Here is a 19728-nt window from a genome sequence, read left to right on the forward strand (position 1 = left end):
GATTAGAAATTCCTGCCATTTCCTCTTATTTCAGTTTTCAAGAATTCATAATATAGTAATTTTTTTTGTCAATTTCCAGCCTTTTTTAAGTTCCTTTTGTTCTCAGGTTTTAAAAATCTGTTCTAATGCCCAAATTATTTTATTTTGTTGTGTTTTTATACTTTTTTATTGCAAAAATACTGTACAGAGGGGTTACAGTTACATGAGCAAGGTAATGAGTACATTTTACCTCCTCCTTTGTTTTTCCCCTGCCATCTCTTCCCTTCCCGCCTCCACAACTACACCCCCCCCCCATCTTGCTGAAGTTGTAAAGTTTGCTTTTCGACATAGTATCTTGTGCATCTCAATGTTACAATGCGTCAACCTGTATCCCTATTTAGGCATTTTGTTTTTAACAGGAATAAACTCTCAGTACATAAATATATGTAACATCAATAGTCATATTGAATTATTACTACTTTAATATAACATTATACACTAGTCAGTATCTATTGTTTGGGAATTATTTATAGCATTAAATCATTTTAGGACTATCATTTTCAAAGTATTAAAATATACTTATTTATGTTACCAAATAAAATATGGTATTTTTCACTATTTACTGAAGATTATATGCATGGAATTACCAGTAAGTGCTAAATGTATTACATATATTTTCACCCTGAAAGCTTAGTTGTAGAAGAGGAAATGTTTATTCACATATTAATACACAACATAGTTTGACGAATAGTTATATTTTATCAAAATACAAAAGGATTTACCTATCATTTTAAAGAACAGTATATTTCAGATTTTTATATAATGTCAAGAACAGATTTTTTTTTCCTCTTTTATTTTTTATTTTATTCTATCTGACATTGCCACTCCACAAAGTAATATATGAATAGAATGAGTCATGATCCATGCCACCCCTTCCAGCATTCTCCCCCAGCCCTCCCAAGCCCACCCTTTCGCTGAATTTTCTTTTGTTTTTGTTTTTTTTGGGGGGGGTCCGGTCATAGGCCTGAACTCTGGGTCTGGGCGCTGTCCCTCAGCTCTTCAGCTCAAGGCTAGCGCTCTACCACTTGAGCCACAGCGCCACTTCCAGCTTTTTTTTTCTGCTTATGTGGTGCTGAGGAATCAAACCCAAGGCCTCATGCATGCAAGGCAAGCGCTCTACCACTGAGCCACCTTCCCAGCCCTTGCTGAATTTTCTTAATTTTCTAGAATATGGATTAAATTTTTTAACTGTATTTCATTAGTTATATAGAAGGGGATTTCATTTTTATAGATTCATATATGCAAGGACAGATTTCAGTAGAATTTAAACTACAGGTTTTTGCTTGCTAATAGCATTTGTGGCAAACTAAGTGGTATTTTAGCAATTCTTACATAATCTCATGTATTTGAGTGTGTGAAAACGTGTGTGTATGTTTGTGTGTTCTCATTCACTGTCATTCACTTCATCAGTACTGTTAACTTTGTGCTGCACATGAGTAGGAATCACTATTAATGAATATTATCCTGAGAACCCAAGATTCATCGATACATATCATATACATACACTTAAATACATACATATGTATGCATAAATATATATTATTGAAAGACTAAACAAAGTTAGGTGTTAAATGTAAATTTTATGACACAAATTGCATGAGCAAAAATTCATCTAAATCTTGGCTGATTATGGTGTTAGAGTAAAGAGGAGGAGGAAAAGGAGGAACCCAGTCCACACAATGAAACCACCATAATCATTGTCTCTATAGTATAGATAAGGAGTTGGAGGCTTAGAGGAGTTAAATGAGTTCTTAAAGTTATAGAAGAGTAAATTGTAGGTCCAGGATATTTGCAAAATGTCTGTTTCTTAAAACAGCTCTAGGTTATTCTTACACTTAGTAGGGAATAACCAAGAAGAGAAGTTGCCAGTTATTTGAAAGCCTGTGTTATTTTGAAAAAGATATTTGCGGAAGTGGCACTGTGGGTCAAATGGTAGGGCACTAACATTGAGCTGAAAAGCTGAGGGACAGCACCCAGGCCAGAGCTCAGGCCTCACGATCATCATCAACAACAACAACAACAACAAATACAAACAAAAAATTCCCAGGAAAAAGATATTTGTAATGTTAAAATGTACTTTTAGATAGAGCTAGAAGAAATCATGTTGAGCGAGGTAAGCCAAGAGCAAAGAGACAAACGGCACATAATCTTCCTGATAAGAGGTTGTTAAATCCAAAACATAAGGTGAAACGACAAAATTAACAAGGCTTAAGAAACAAAGGACTTCCACTCATCTGGCCAAATCACTACTAAATAACCGCATGCTACTGATCACATGTATGGTATATATGTGCACACCGGAGGGAAACCAGGAGGACGACACAGAACTAGAGGGAATCAGGGAAAAACATACAACTGTGGGACCCATCAACTGCACTGGCCATTGATCAAAATGAACTAAGCAACTCAATGGCAGCGATGGGAGGGAGGGAACAGCTGACACTATGCAAAACAAAAGAAATGTACATACCACCCAATATGGAAGAAATAACTATTGCAAAGCTCATAGAACTCATAAATGTTATAGACCATGATAGACAATTTGAAAGTTAGAATGTGTTTGTGACTTTAACTAAGCATCACTATCCCACAATACTGTGAAATTTGGGGAATAATGTAATCACTTAATCACCTTGAAGAATCTGGAAAAAATGTACTTTTAGTTTATTTATTAATTAAAAATAGTTCATATGTTCTACACACTTATTATCTGACTAGGGAAAAATAATACATTTTTCTCTTGCACCTTGCTAGTGCTGCTGAAAACCCCTTCACTGTAAGTGGTGATTTATTTTAATGCCACTTTCTCAGTATGCTGTTACTTGGGGTACTTACCAATATCAGTCGCTACCCACCTGTGAAAGTGTTTCCTTGTTTTACCATGAAGATGCATCATGTTGTGTCAGTAGTCATTCTCCACTTACCACAGCATTCTTCAAAGACCCCTTTTCTAAATATATACATAGTACTCACAAGCAAATTGTGATTGTATGTATTGTATTATCCATGCCTGGTTGGTGTTTCTTCACAATCAAAAATATTGTTATTGTGGCTTCTTTCTCCCCTGGAAAACAGACCAGCATGGACCTTGGAATGGCAGGCATGGGTGCCATGAATTGAGGGAGGGAACACATCAATTCTTGTGGGTAGCTGTTACCTACAAGAGCTCTTTCTTCTTTGTCAGGCTGTTGTGCTGCCTCCGTCCTATGAGACAATGCCAAATCGTTAAGTAAAACTTTCTGGTGCTCCTAGCTATCTGGACCCTTTCCCCCAGTCACGTGTTCCTTGGTTCCTGTTTCTCATCCTCCTTTACAGTCCTTGCCTCCCCACAGTCCTTAGAGATACTGCTGTTACTTCTTGTATCCACTCAATTCCTACTCTATTTCGTTTCACAAAAACATTGGACACATGTGGTTTAGTAGCTCATCTTATATATTTGTATATCTTATATATTTATATATTTATATATATCATATATTTAGTAGCTCATCATATATATTTGGGGTTTCCTGTCTTCGTAATATTTCTTTCTGGCTTTCCATTGTCATGTTATATTTTCCCAGATATATCAGTAGGTTATTTTCTCCTTTTACCTCTTAAGTGTTTCTGTTATTTAATTTGTGTTACCATAATTTGTATTTCTTCAAAAAGATTAATACAAATTAATCTCAAGTAATCTCATTAATGCTTAACACTTCAATTATAAATTACGTATTAAAAACTTGTATGTGTTTCCTGTAGCTGTAGGCACATATATCTAGCTGCTATTAGATATCTGTTCTTAAGATTTTTCTGCTTTGTACATCATTCCATTATTCACACTATTTCAAAGTATAAGTAATACAAATAATAAATTGCACAAACTTGAAGGGGTTAAGGATGTAGCACCATGGTTGAACATTTGCCTAATATGTGCAAGTCTGAGTTCAAGTCATGTTACCATAAAATTAAATAATTTACAAATGTATTAGAAATTTCTTATTTTATAAAACATCTTGTATATCTTCCATAGTGATAGCTCTTAATGTTAGGCTCATAGATCTCCTTAAAATGTGGGAACTTAACAGGTTTTTATCCATGAAACATTAAAAAAAAGTATATTGATAATCTACAGAATCATAATTCTGGCATAGATTGAGATCATACACTGAAGTCATGTATGTAGAATAGACAACATTCTGGGAAATAACTAAAATTGTAAGAATTTTTCAAATAACTCAAATGGATAGCAAATCATATGCATTTTACATTCATTAGGTTATATCAACTTTATAATATCTCATGAAGTAATGAATCAGTTGTTATCAGTTTACTAATTATTAAAGGAAATACAGCTTTGAGAATTAAGTTACTTTGTAAATGTGAGGGCCAAGAAAAGCATCCTGTCTGGGTACATTTATATTCTGTGCCTCTATCTCCTGAAACATGTCCTTATGCTAAGAAATTAGTTGAATCTTTAATGAATATATTTCCAGGAAGATATGCATATTATAAATTGGATATGTGCTGGTTTGTCACTAATTACATTTATGTTAATGGATATATTAAAAACTCTACATGTCAATTGTGTACATTAAATGTTTTAATAAATACACATAGTACAAAAAGGTTAAACATACCTCTTCTCAAATATATGTTATTTCTATACGGCAGAAATGCTCACAATATTCCCAACTCTTTGTGATAAAGAGTACACAGTCAATACCTGTAACTTGCCCACCTGTGCAAAAGTACATAGAACTTCTTGCTTTACCTATCTACCACTCAGTCCCCCTAATGACCAACCTCTTCCTCCTTCCCTCTCCCCAGCTTCTGGTAGCTGCCATTCTACTTTTCATTTTAATCAAAGCAATTCTTTAACATTGTCCTTTTATGTGAGGTCATGTAGTACATGTCATTCTTTGTCTGCTCTACTTCGTTTCACACAATCCATTCAGGTTACTGCCAGTAACAGCATTTTATTGTTTAAAACTCATTTTGAAAGTCTCCCTTGGGTAATTTCAATGATCTTCATGTGGTGGCACAAAATTATAGACAGGGGTCAATTTTCAAGACTCTAAAATAAGTCACCCTTTGCAACACTGCTCAGCTTGCCTAAAGATACCGAATAGCATGTGGCTCATCTAGTGTTTGGTTTCTTCAAATTGATTTTATCAAGCACCTAATTCACAAGGGGTTCACATTTACCAGTTTTTTCCCGCTGGCAATAATTTGGTGTTATCCTTAGAAATTTAAATCCACTTACCTTTACTGAAGCAATAATTTTGTACAGTTGATTCAAAACATTATATATTGGAGGAAGACTAAAGTTCTCCATAAATATGTCATTCAGACTGAGACCTTAGTTAAACAATACCTTAAGACTAGAATCATATAAAATGCCCTGCTTTATTTTTATAAGGCCTCTGCCAAAATTATAAAAACACCGCTTTATCTATGAAATAACAAATGTGCCTGCTTTTCTTTTATACACAATAAATTCACAAGAGATCTGAGACATGTAAAACTGCGCTCATGGAGAAATTTAATTTGGAATGAAAATTAATTTTATATGTGTGTAATTTATGTCTGTGTGTTCAGTGTACATAAATAGGACTTCACCAAGCATTTCTAGGATGTACAGCCAAGAGCTTTGCTCATGAATCACAAAGATGTTTACTACAGATGATTCGTGCCTCTTTAAAAATTGCAGGAATATTTTACACTTCCATGTTAAGTAATTGAGAACTCGGACACAATTCTCTTTTCTCAAACACATTGGTGTGTCACATTGCTGTTCTGGAATTGTTGGTTGTCATCATTCTAATAGGCCTCAGAAATAGTGACATGAGATAAGCACATAAACTATTCATTATTCTGATAAAAGATAGTGTTTTGAGAGTAAAGCAGGTTTACTTTATAACTATGTATACAAGTCACGTCTGCCAGTGTTTCCCAGCACTACCTAGTCTCACTTTTTTGGCCTCCGAAATTTACCATAAGAAGTGCTTTACAGGATCTATATAATTTCTTTCTTCTTTTTGTCCCTTCTTTGTAGTTGTTTGAAATTACAGTGCCTCTTTCTCAAGGCCCCAAACCAGTAACAGTCAGTTTTGCCAATCATACTTCCTGCCGATGCATGTCTAAACTGGATGTTTACAGACAAGTTCACTCAATTATTAGACGCTCCCTGCCAGCAACATTACCACAGTGAGTATGAATTAAATGTTTTTTTTCTGTATCCTCTACTAATATAAAATTATGTTCAAGTAAACCCAAGTTTATTAAAAGAAGTTCTGTAAAATTTGCTGTGCTTTGCATCGAATATATATATAAAAGAATGACAGGAAAATGCATACTATGCTACAAAAACTAAACTGAAGCCAGGTACTAGTTGGCTCACAGCCTAGCTACTCAGGAGGCTGAGATCTGAGGATTGTAGTTGGAAACCATCCTGGGCAGTAAAGTCTGTAAGACTCTTTATCTCAAATTAACTTCCAAAAGCCCCAAATGGAGCTGTGGGTTAAGTGCTAGAGTGTTTGCTTTCAGCAAAACACACAGGAATAGCTCCCAGACCCAGTGTTTAAATCCCTGTACCATCATAAAATAAATAAATAAACAGAAACAGGGAATTAGAAATCCATTATATAAGCCAGATATATCACAATATAAAAGAAGTATCCTAAGGAATAACATATCTTATCGCTGCTCACACTATTAAGTAGATTGACCACATGGATAAATATTCATGAAAGTAGGAGTTACCAACTCATATAACAATGTTAAATTTTAAAAGTCTTACTGGGGGTGTGGTACAGTGATGGTACAATGCTTGCATAACCCCTGTACTGCCAATGAAGCAATAATAAATTAAGAAATAATTAAGCCTCAATAAGATTTAAGCCTAGAGCAAAAAGTAATATAAATAACTTGACACTGATTAACATTCGGTTACCTTACTTACATGTATAATTATCTATAATTATAATACAATTGAAATAGACATCCTTGTTTCTTCTTTCAGCACAAATTGTGCTATTGAAATAGTGCTTAATTACTTGAAAGAACTTTCTCATCATAATACTTCAAATTAACAGATTATCATGTATTATTCAAGTTGCTCCCCATTTCATTTTTGAATTTGTAAAATACCAGTATTTGCTCAGAGAGAATGAACTCCATAAAACATCACATCCTGACCCTGGGAAGAACTTGGACTGATTTATTATACATTACCATTTTAGTCTAAGCTTAGAGATACAACTCAAGCCTTTGTTCTTTAGCATTCCTAGTATATAGAGTGTATATATGAATGAAGCATTCATAAATATTTCTAGTGCAAGTGTAACTAATTGATGGAAAGGCATCTATATTACAAAGAAAAAATGTTAAGGCAGCTTTGCCCTTTAGGAGACTTGACAATAAACATCATAGCCTAATTTTTCCCCTATTGAATCTCTTGATATCATCATCGTTCTTAGTTTAGGAGGTAAGGAGCTGCACTCAGGAATACCTTAAGGGATACTCGAGGATAGCTTAACTTAATTGACAGAGATCTGTCCTCCCTGACATGAAGAAGAGGTCTTTCAGACACCAGTGAATCGCTTCATACTGACACAAGAAGACAATGACCACCTAAAATAAAGAGAAGGTAGTAGTTTGAACCATTTCATTTAGTCCGAAGAGTTCTCTTCACTTTGCCAGCTCACTCTTCTGAGAGCTTGAGCCATGTCTCCATTCTCGTGGCTTCCAAAATTACATTCGAAGGTCCTAACCATATTCTTATGTATAAAAAAGATTTTTATAAGCAAGCATTAATTGAACAAAGGCAATTTCATTGTGACATTTCTAGATATACATCCTATGAACTCTTCACTCATCCCTTCTCTTTCCATTGCTCATCCTTTCCCCCTTCTTAAAAAAATATTAACTGGGCTGGGCGCCTGGAGTTCATGCTTGTCATCCTAGCTACTCAGGAGGCTGAGATCTGAGGTTTGCGGTTCAAAGCCAGCCCTGGCAGGAACATCCATGAGACTCCTATCTCTGATCAACCACCAGAAAACTGGAAGTAGAGCTGTGTCTCAAGTGGTAGAGCAATAGCCTTGAGCTGAAAAGCTCAGGGACAGTGCCCAGACCCAGAGTTAAAGCCCCACAACCAACTAAAAAAAAATAATATCAACAGGGTTCATTTTCTTTTTTTAATTTAACTTTATTTATCTCTTTTTTTAATTGTGAAAATACCAGACAGAGGGGTTACAATTACATGGGCAAGGTAGTGAGTACATTTCTTATCAAGCATTGTTGCCTCTTCCTTTGTTTCCCCCTCCCATCCCTTCCCATCTGCCCCCCTGCCCACCTTCCACCCCACCCACAAAGTTGTAAAGTTCATTTTTGACATAATGTCTTGTACATCATTGTTGTATCCCTATTTAAACAATTTGATTTTTTCCCCTTCCCCTCCACAAAACATCAAATACAGTGAAAATAGGTTATACCATGGGGGAGGGCCATACAAAGCAACAAAGAAATCATCTTATAAATATGCTAGAAACAATCACAAGAAAGAAAAAAACATTTGAATCCTTATCTTGGGGTTCATTTCGCCTAACATCAACTTATCTGACCATTTCTGCTTGTCTCAGACATATACTAGTTATTGCAAATAAAGGAAAGCATGGGACCTATGTTTCTTTGGGCCTGGTTTACTTCACTTAATATAATTTTTTTAAAGTCTTTCCATTTCCTAATAAATGGGGCAATGTCATTCTTTCTGCTGGAGGCATAGAATTCCATTGTATATATACCACATTTTCTTGATCCATTCATTTACTGAGGAGCATCTGAGTTGTTGTGCTGGTAGCTTTAGTATGGTCTTGTTTGTGTAAATGTCCAAAAGTGGGATTGCTGGGTCATAGGGGAGCTCTATGTGGAGTCTTTTGAGGGACTTCCATACTACTTTCCAAAGTGGTTGAACAAGTTTCCACTCCCACCAACAATACAGTAAGGTTCCCTTCTGTCCATATCCCCTTCAGCATCTGTTGTTGAGTTCTTGATTATAGCCATTCTAACTGGGGCGAGGTGGTATCTCAATGTTGTTTTGATTTGCATTTCTTTTATGGCTAGGGAGGTTGAGCATTTCTTCATGTGTCTATTGGCCATCCTTCTTTCCTCTTCAGAGAAGTTTCCCTTTAAGTCTTCAGTCCACTTATTTATTGGGCAGTTGTTTCTTTGAGGATTTGTTGTTGGGGGATTTAATTTTTTGAGTTCCAGGTATATTTTATTTAGTTATATATATATATATATATATATATATATATATATATATATATATATATATTTAGATATGAGACCCTTGTCTGTTGTATGGCTAGTCAGGTTTCATTTTCATGTATGCACATGAAGCACATTTTGACCATATTCATCCTCATTCACCCTCCTCCTTGGCCCTCCTGACTTCAAATGTATTCTTCTGTTTTATATAAACTTACATTTCCATGTAATCACCTCAGATATAGGAACAGAAAGCCAAGATGTATTTTTTTCATTTTTATCATTATTCATGACTGTTTTTGAGGGCTTTGACATCACACTAGTTCTTGTCTTAGGCTATCAAAATACTTTTTATTATTTAGGGGAGGGTGAGCTATCTTTTCCACCTTATATTTCATTTTCATCCTTCCTTCCTGTATCCACTTCATTCCACATTGTATTCCTGATACGAGTCATTTCTAGCAAACCAGTTGTCTAGTTGTCAGTGTTACTCCTGTATAATGTCATAGAAAGCATTTTTTTCTTGTGAAGGTGACATACAGAAGGGTTACAACTACCTAAGTAAGGTAATGAGTACATTTATTTTTGAACAATGTTACTCTTTCCCTTGTTTTCTATAGATAAGCTTTTAAGGGCTTCATTTCATTCCTCTGGCCAGAAATAGTGACTGTTTACCGCTGAAAACATTAAGCACAAATATTTCACCATCTTTGTCTTCTAATAGCCTTACATTTACTTTCTCATTTTGTCTCCCATTATTCACCAAGTGTCTTGCACAAAGTCTGATTCCCTGAACAGCCAGCTCATTTCCTGCTCTGTATCTTGTTTCTCTTCTGGCCCTGCCTTGAAATAAGTTCTCTTTGTTTTCTGCCTCTGCGAGTGCTCTCCATTTCTCAGAGTTCAGGTAAAGGTCTTTCTCCTGCATTTGTCTCATCAAAATATCGCAGCCACCTTTGCTTCCTGAATGCTCAGAGCAATTACTACATTCTCTGAGTCCTTGCATGGCTATACAGGGTCCATAATGGTTGCTTGTGAAGCTAGATTGTGAGAATATTTCAGGTTATGGGCTTATATCCTCTATAATATTCAGTTAATAACACTCAAAAGTAATTGAGCTAATGAAAATATTCCTATTTGAGTATAATGCTTCTAAATCAAATGTGAGGTCAGAGATATTAATGTTATTTTACAGATAAGGTAGGCAGAGCACTCCAAAGGGGGGTGGGAGCTTAGTAATGCTCTGCACTGATGAACAATTGCTTGTTGAGTATAACAACTTACTTGTCTGCTACATTTCAAGTATTTAGGATGTTTTATCCATGTTTTCATCACAATTTGTTTTCTTAACTACTATGCTATGCCCTGTATGAGGTCAAGAAGTTTCAACAAACAAGTCTGAAATTGAGAGTAAGCTAGGTATGAATCTGAATTTAGGTCTGCCGCTATCTGACTTTTTATGATGAGGGAGGTATTTCATGTCTGGACCTCATTTTGTTTCTATATAAATAGAAACTACAGAGGCATAAAAAAACATGGAATAAAAGAATGAATATTTATGTAATACTTAGAATAGCATGTGGAATCCAAGAATCATTAACAGATAGATGAATGATCATGAGTAGGAGCCATGTCTGATTTGCCACGTTTCGTGATATGGCTGAAGTTGCACAGTCAGGCAAGAAAAATGCTTCTAAAGCATAGCCATTTATTATTATTTACCAAATAATACCATTTATTACTGTTAACCAAACATTTGCAGGTTTTATTTTGCATGCATTTGGTATTCAAATTTACTATGTCAATGCAATACATATAAAAACTAACAAAACCCAAAAGAAATTAATTGGGAAGAATATAAATTTCTCTTGGGTTTTGGAAGAGCAAAATCCATTATAATATCAAGAATTCTACCCTATTCACCCTGTATGCATATGACTTGCATTGCAATTTCAGGTTTATTACAAGTGATGGACTCAAAAAATATTGTATGCTTTTTCTCTTTTTTTGGAACTGTTTCTCTTTATTCGATTTTTAATTGTTACCTCCAATTTATTAAAAAGCTACCCCAATGATGCTGTAAAAAAAGTACAGAAAACCCTAGAAAAGACAAACATAAGTACTTTTGAGAGAAAGCAATTCAGTAGTTGTGTAAGGAAGAGAATATTAAGACTTGATTAGGAGGGCCAAGCAATGTCTTTGGCTTATTAAGATGTTCTATATTTTGATAGTGACAATGGTTACATGGTTAAATTTTGAGGAGACCAAACCAGAGCCATTTTATTCTGTACAAATGACTGTCCAACACAAAAATTTCTTGGTGTCTAAAACACCAGGAAATAAAGGTCTCTTTTATTATAATTTTGAAAGTAGCCTACATTTAGAATATATTTATACATATTTATAATTATCTATAAAAGATTTATTGCTGCCAATCATTTAAGATTCTTGAGATTACTGTGGTTGGGAGATTTCCGGAACGCCATTTTAAAGAGTTTGACCTTTCATTCAGATGTGTCAGCCCTACTTCTGCTCAATCTCTACACTATTCCATCATTGTCAGAAGGAAGACAAGACACTAAAACATGCTTTTCTAATAGATGAGACCTGATTAGCTTTATTATGATTAAATAAATAACAGACCATTTGTTTTACATTATGTATGAAGTAAAATTCAATAATTAAACCATTGGGTTTCTTCAAAATAGTTTTTCTCACACAAAAACTGTTTCTGGATACTGGGTAAAGGACAAAGGTATTTTATTTAAAAAGAAAATGAAAAAGCTAATTGAGAGAAGGTAGCTGGACTGCAAAGAAGGAGGAGGAAATATTGAGGTGGTAAAATATTAGAAGAGTTCAATGGTGACTAGACCTAATTCCCTTAGCTAAAGGGCCTGAATTGGACAGAATGTTTACTAATACCTGACCATACACCAGACACAGATATGGAAAACATTAAGGGACAGCAAGTATGACAAGAAATGTACTTATTACCTTATTTATGTAACTGTAACCCCTCTGTACATCACCTTGGCAATAAAAAAGAAAACAAAAAAAGAAAGAGGGAAAGAAACCAAGAGAATAAAAAGACTGATTGCCCTTTGCCTATGAGGAGCTGAATCTAAGGAAGTAAATTACCCCAATATTGACCAACTCAAAAAGCAGCAAAGCAGAAATGGCAACTAAAATTATTTAAATATAATCTACTCTTCTATAGGTATAATCACTGAAGCAATTTTAATTTTTAAATGATCAACCTGTAATAAAGTGGATGTATCATATCAATTTGAATTCGAAAACATTTTCACATTATTTAAGTTTAATTACTTAAGTTATTACCTTCAGCTCAGTCATCAGTCTGCATCCTCCATTCTCAAAGTGACCACTATGAAACTGTATTATATTCATTCTTGCATTTCTGCCTTGGTGGTATACATCGCTATATTAGCCATATAGAAGAGAAATGAGATTATGATCTAGGTCTTTAAATGTTTACATTTACTCTACTTTTGTTTTGTGTTTTAGAGCTGTAATCATACTGCTATATGTAGACATCATTTGTATATGTCAAATTCCATTTGGCCAATAATATCTTTTTATATTTTCCTATGAAAGCAAACTGTAAGGTATATAAACTATCAAAAGAAAGGGCACAATTAAACGATTAAAGGGAGGGAAGATCAGGTAGAGATAAATTGAAGTTAATAGTGGTAAAGTTGTTGGTTTAATTGGTTAATATGAACAATGACCATATAGATGTAAGAAAATAGATCACTCTGCATATGATTGCTAGATCAGAAAATAGTGAGTTATATTTGAGGTTTACTATGTGGAATGAATAGGGTATAAATGGAAAAGACTAAGGCTGTGCATGCTTCCAGCCTGGGGTTTTGCTTTTTTGTTTTTCTGTAACAGAAATTAGGGTACTATAGGAAGTTTTGTGGGTAAATGAATGTGAAGAAAAAGTGCATCATAGTCAAAGTACCTTGAATTGATTTAAAATATAAAAATAGATTATTTCAACCTGACAAAAGGCCATGCCAGTCTTTGAGTCAAATTGGTGAGAAGAGAAAGAAGGAGTTTAGCAAGATGAGAAAAATAAATCAATGTAGCTCTAGGGCTGATTTTTATGGCTTATTATTTTCATATTTAATAAAAATTTTGACACTATATTTAAAAGAGTTACACTTACTGACACTTAAGGGAAATACCATTTTTCTAAAGACTCATCACTGTTTCAAAGAAGACAGTAGATTTATATTCCTGACAATCTTTTCTTTGGAACTTGATTGACTATCTTTGGACTCTTGATGTGTAACAGATTCTCAGTCAAAATGCTTAAGAGCTTAAATGTCTGAGTTTTTTTTTCCCTTACCATTTTAATGCTCTATTCTTTCCTTTTTAATTTGAATATCATACAGTGTTGCTTTTCTTAAAATATAAACAGAAAAACATGATAAAGTTAACTCAATAACATATCAAAACATAAATATAGACATATCATAGATGTACACTAAGTCAGCACGTAACCTTATACCAATTGATGAAGAAATTCTGTAAAATATTTTTTCTACTCTAAAAAATACTCTTTTCAAGTTTAATATCCTTATAATCATGTGCAATTATTTTTATCTTAATTTATGTATCTATTAAGTCTTTTCTACAAAGCTCATTATATAAATATTGTTAGTCCCCTCCAAACAAGTACTCAAAGCATAGAGTCCTGTGGCTTACTGTTTGATGAAAAATACCAGAAAAAATATATTTGGCTGAAGAGTTCCCACTTAGTCATCGATACTGTGTTTGTGATGTTTCACAGAGGTAGAGACTCATAGAGCAAAGATCCTGGTAAAAATATCCATTATGGGGCTGGGAAGGTGGCTCAATGGTAGAGAGCTTGCCTTGCATGCATGAGGCCCTGGGTTCAATTCCTCAGCACCACATAAGCAAAAAGAAAAAAGCTGGAAGTGGCGCTGTGGCTCAAGTGGTAGAGCGCTAGCCTTGAGCTGAAGAGCTGAGGGACAGTGCCCAGGCCCAGAGTTCAGGCCCCATGACCAGACCCCCCCAAAAAATATTATGTACATGTAATAATATTTTGTTAGACCAGTTCTACCCATCATTTTCTAACAAATGTTAAGAAACTTTAGTTTTTGAGCAGGAAAATTAATTACTAAGTAACATCTTATGTATGAGTATGGTACATATCAGCCTTTATTGACATAATTAACTAAAGCCTGTAGTTTATATTACAATTCACCTCTCTGCTATGCATGCCATAGCTTTTGACTAATATATAACCACAAGTATCGAACAAATACTTAGCATTATAGTGCCCGTAAGTAGAACTTTGCTGTACTAAAAATTTCATGTTCCACCTGTTCATTTTTCCTTCTCCCATACCCTTAGTATGTCTAAACAGATTTAAAAAAAATTGGTACTTTTCCTACAGGACTAGTTCTCCCATGGCCCAGGTTGAGTGGCCATTCAATTAAAAAAAATCAAGCAGCCCAATATTTAGAAAACCAATGAGTGACCATGTAGCATGACTCATATTTTATATCCACATCTCAGATAGTGAATGAACTTTTTATATTTCAAAACTAACCTATATTTTCTTATTTTTACTTATATCATAAATCAATAAATATTTATTAAAAGTAAGCTATTTATATATCTTTATATGTATACACATTTTTATTGTAAAAATGCTGTACAGAGGGGTTACAGTTACATGAGCAAGGTAATGCGTACATTTCCTATTGAGCATTGGTGCCTCCTCCTTTGTTTTCCCCCTACCATCCCTTCCCTCCCACCTCTACAACTACCCCCCCACCCTGCCGAAGTTGTAAAGTTCGTTTTCAGCATAGTGTTTTGTACATCTCATTGTTACAATGGGTCAACCTGTATCCTTATTTAAGCATTTTGTTTTATTCCCTTCCCCTCCCCGAATTAGAGAAGTGTATATACAAGATGCAGGAGACTGACATCAAATACAGTGAAAACAGGGGTTATACCATGGGAGAGGAACATACAAAGAAACAAAAAAATCACATGGTACATTATTAATACATTAGAAACAATAGCAAGCAAGAAAAAATATTTATGTCCCTATCTTGGGGTTCATTTCGCTTAACATCATCTTATATGGTCATATATACATAGATTTTGAGCTTTTCTGCTTGTCCTACACATGTACTAGTTATTGCAAATAAAGGAAACCATGAGACCTATGTTTCTTTGGGCCTGGCTTACTTCACTTAATGTAATTTTTTCCAAGTCTTTCCATTTCCTAACAAATGGGACAATGTCATTCTTTCTGATGGAGGCATAGAATTGTGCATACATACCACATTTTCTTGATCCATTCATTTACTGAGGGGCATCTGGGTTGGTTTCATATCTTAGCTATGGTAAATAATGCTGTGATAAACATAGTTGTTCTGGTAGTTTTGGTGTGGCCTTCTTTGTGGCCGTTTGCCCAAACGTGGGATACTGTACAGTTACATGAATAAGGTAATGAGTACCTTTCTTTCTTTCTTTCTTTCTTTTTTTTTGGTCAGTTGTGGGGCTTGAACCCTGGGCTTTGGGCGCTGTCCCCCAGGTCTTCAGCTCAAGGCAAGCGCTTTACCACTTGAGCTACAGCACCACTTCCGGTTTTCTGATGGTTTATTGGAGATGAGTTTCATGGAGTTTCCTGCCCGGGCTGGCTTTTGAACCATGATCCTCAGATCTCAGCCTCCTGAGTAGCTAGGATTACAGGCGTGAGCCACTGGTGCCTGGTGGAGAACATTTCTTATGGAGTATTGTCACCCCCCTCCTTTGTTTTTCCCCTACTATCCCTTCCTCCCTACTTCCCCAACTTCTCCCTCCCCCCCCAAGATGTAAAATTCATTTTCATCATAGTGTCGGAATGAACTTTCTAAACAGACATATTATGTCCACCCATTCTTAAACTAATGCAACTATATCATTAGTCTTGCAAATACAGAGGTTGACAACATTGTTAAAAATCATTAATTAACATCTCTGGCATTTAGATCCTAACAGACTCCAACTCTTCAGCATTCTTCTTGTCAACAGACTAATAAACTATAGGCAAACAGTAGCATAAAAAAGCACAGGCACTAACCATGAGATACTCCTTAAATTTGATAGAAGGAAGTATAATTATATGCATTTTATTTAGGCATACTAAGCATATGCCTTTCTATTTGCCATTTATATAATAGTATCTTAAAGTGAATGATTTCTTATTTATTTACTTATATCTGAAGCAGTTATTTAATGATATTTAAGTTATAGTGTATGTATGTGTGTGTGTGTGAGAGAGAGAGACAGACAGACAGGGAGAGGAGCGAGAATATGATGGGGATTCAACCCAGAGCCTAACACAGGTAAAGCACATTCAACCACTTAAATATGATAGCCTAAACCTCATCTTTACTCACCCTCTTTACATCCTCTGTTAACACTGTTACAAATATCAGTATATATATGTATATAGACACAGGTATTCAAGGACCATGCTTAATAAATCAAAATGAACAAAATTGTCAAAGCAATGAAAGAATGTAGCCACTCTTCTTGCTACTATCAGATAGCAATCTTGAGCAAGAAGGGTCTAAGTCCACAATCTAAAATGATGTAATAACAAGTTTGATGTCCACATAAATGCAAACTGTTGGCATTTAGGAAATCCGATTTGGGTACTTATCAGAATTGTTGATAGAGTCAAAATTTTCCTACTTGTTTTCTTGGTGGAATAGAGGGTATCATGTAAGATATCCCTTTGAGTTGCTATGGAGACCCTGTAAAGGAGGAGATGAGAGCTAGCTCTAAGTGCCTGCTCTCAGATAAGAGTTTTACCAATAGATTGGATCATAGACTAGATCCCACAAGAGTCAGGGTTGGCTTCTCCTGAGGCAACAATGCTTGATAAGAAATGCACTCATTACCTTGCTCATGTAATTGTAACCCCTCTATATGGTATTTACACAATAAAAAACTTATTTAAAAAAGAGTCAGCATGTAGGATAGCTTCTAGAGTAACATAACTAGATTATAGATAACATCTGATCAATATAATTTTAATCTGTTGGGTTGTTGTGAAACTACTACATTAAAACTGCTGCCATAAGTGTAGTTGATTAATCTGATAGTTTTTAGCCATAGGAACAAGTTGTTTCTTGAAAGTGCTACAGCTTGAATTTTATAAAGTTCTTACTGATTTTGAATGATCTGGGAAATAGGTTAAAGGGAGACTTAGTGAAATTGATAAATAAGTGGTTTAACAAAGTATTGTTAATTTTTTTTCAATCAGAAATGTTTTATAAAGGTCCTGACATTTTTAACAATCTGCATTTACCGGAAAGGTAGTATGCTATGTGAAATAACTAGATACAGAAATACAAATATTGCATGATCATATTGGTACATGAAATCAAATCCAAAATCATGGAATTTATACAAGCAAATTAAAATAGCTACCAAGCCAGTCAGCTGAGGTTTCAAATCATAAAAGTACCTTTATCCTGTATCATAGTTAAAGTTGTTTGGGTGGAGGAAAACTCATGCTTACCTGATTCTCAACATAGAAGTAGTTTGAAATCATTGTGCAACCCTCCACTTTGTACAGAAATATGCATTTGATGCAATAGTCTTTACAAAAGCCATATATGAAACAACTTATTAAACTGTAGGAGGCACACACCCATTAATATTTCTCTTGAACAATAATTCCAATAGTACAAAAATGCTTCACAGATTAAAACAGGAAGGTGATAAGCACATTGTACTATCCATTTGACTTGCCATGACAACATTTCCTCTCATTCTTAAATAACAATATTCTAGAAATTTTGTTCACTCCACCCTTTAATTTTTAACATATTTTAAGTGCTAAGAACTTACTACTCACTTTTGAGCAGATAACTTCATTTAGGAAATATGTGTGTGCATTACTCCAAATAAAGGGTTTTTTAAAAATAATACAGGAATATCTCGCAGGATTTTAAATTTCAACATTAAAATGCATTCATACTAATGAGATACAGTTCTGGTGTCACATATTTCAAAGAAATTTACTTTAGATTTCAAGATTATGAATTCATAAATTGCCTTTTATATCTTTTGTCGATCATGTGGCTTGAACTCTGGGCCACAACGCTGTCCCTGAGCTCTTCAGCTCAAGGAGAGCTCTCTACAACTTGAGCCACAGCACCACTTCTGGTTTTCTGTGGTTAATTGGAGATAACAGTCTCACGGAGTTTCCTTCCCAGGCTGGCTTTGAACCATGATCCTCAGATCTTGGCTTCCTGAGTAGCTAGGATTATAGGCATGAGCCACCAGTACCTGGCTTCATAAATTGCGTTTTTTACATGGCAACTCCTTTGTATAACCACTTAAAGATAATAATGAAAAGATAAAAGACCATGAAGCAGACTTGGTATACATATGTAATCTCTGTTGCTTGGGAAGTTGAGACAAAACAATAGAAGTTCAAGGACAGCATAGAAATTTTAGTGAGACCCTATCTCAATAACAAAATACAAACAAAAGGGTTGGGAATGTGTCTTAAGTGGTGGAGCTCATGCATTGTATATATGTCTGATTCCAAGTATGTAGTATAAGGCATTTCATACACATATCTGTGTGTGTTTATATGACACACTTATGTGTAACACCATTAAAATTGCAGCAAAAAATATCTAGCACACATTCTAGTAGTCTGTATTTTATTATAGGCCATTATGTTCCATTAGAATTTTTTTCTGTCTCATATAATTGATTTCCTGATTCATTATGGGCTGCATCTAACAGCCAGAATAGCATTGGCAGAGGCAATAATAACATAAATTACATACTAGCAAGAAGAAAAACATCTTTCTCTGATTTCTGCAACATTACTTTGCCTACCTACAGCAAATGTGACAATGTGCCATTTAATCCATGTACAGGTACACACTAAAGCAACAGGGCCACAAATTTTAATATTTGTAAAAGCATAATTGAACTTCAATGGTGATGAGGGTAATGAAGCTACTATTATCATTTGATGGAGGAATGTTAAAGTTTAGATAGGATACAAATAATAAATCAGTTGGTATAGAAATTTGATAAGTACTATGGAAATTGATCCAAAATTCATGATTTACTCTGAAAATAATGACAAAAATCATATAATTACTAGAGACTTTCCCTTAAGGTTATCTGAAATTGTTACAAAGGTCTAATATGCTACGGAAATATTAAGTAATATTAAGTAAAGTTTAAAATATTATTTTTGCTGAAAACAATTGACAGAACACACACACACACACACACACACACACACACACACACACACACACACACACACACACACCTCTGTACCTCTATTTGCAAAGAAAAGAAAATTCTGAAGACATAAGCTAAAACACTAAGGAAGAAACAACATAGTGTTGT

The 19728-nt window shown here is 34.7% G+C and overlaps 1 protein-coding gene across 1 annotated transcript in view; it reads left to right on the forward strand.

The window, feature by feature from the left end:
- Vegfc (vascular endothelial growth factor C) overlaps nt 1-19728 on the forward strand; it is a 97599-nt gene that overhangs the window by 69978 nt on the left and 7893 nt on the right. Inside the window, exon 4 of the mRNA XM_070016448.1 lies at nt 6077-6228. Within this exon, the coding sequence (XP_069872549.1) occupies nt 6077-6228 (152 nt within the window). The remainder of the gene's footprint in view (nt 1-6076; nt 6229-19728) is intronic.

The sequence above is a fragment of the Dipodomys merriami genome, unplaced genomic scaffold, assembly GCF_024711535.1.
Source record: "Dipodomys merriami isolate MVZ:Mamm:240054 unplaced genomic scaffold, mDipMer1.0.p SCAF_12, whole genome shotgun sequence".
NCBI classification, from domain to species: Eukaryota; Metazoa; Chordata; class Mammalia; order Rodentia; family Heteromyidae; genus Dipodomys; species Dipodomys merriami.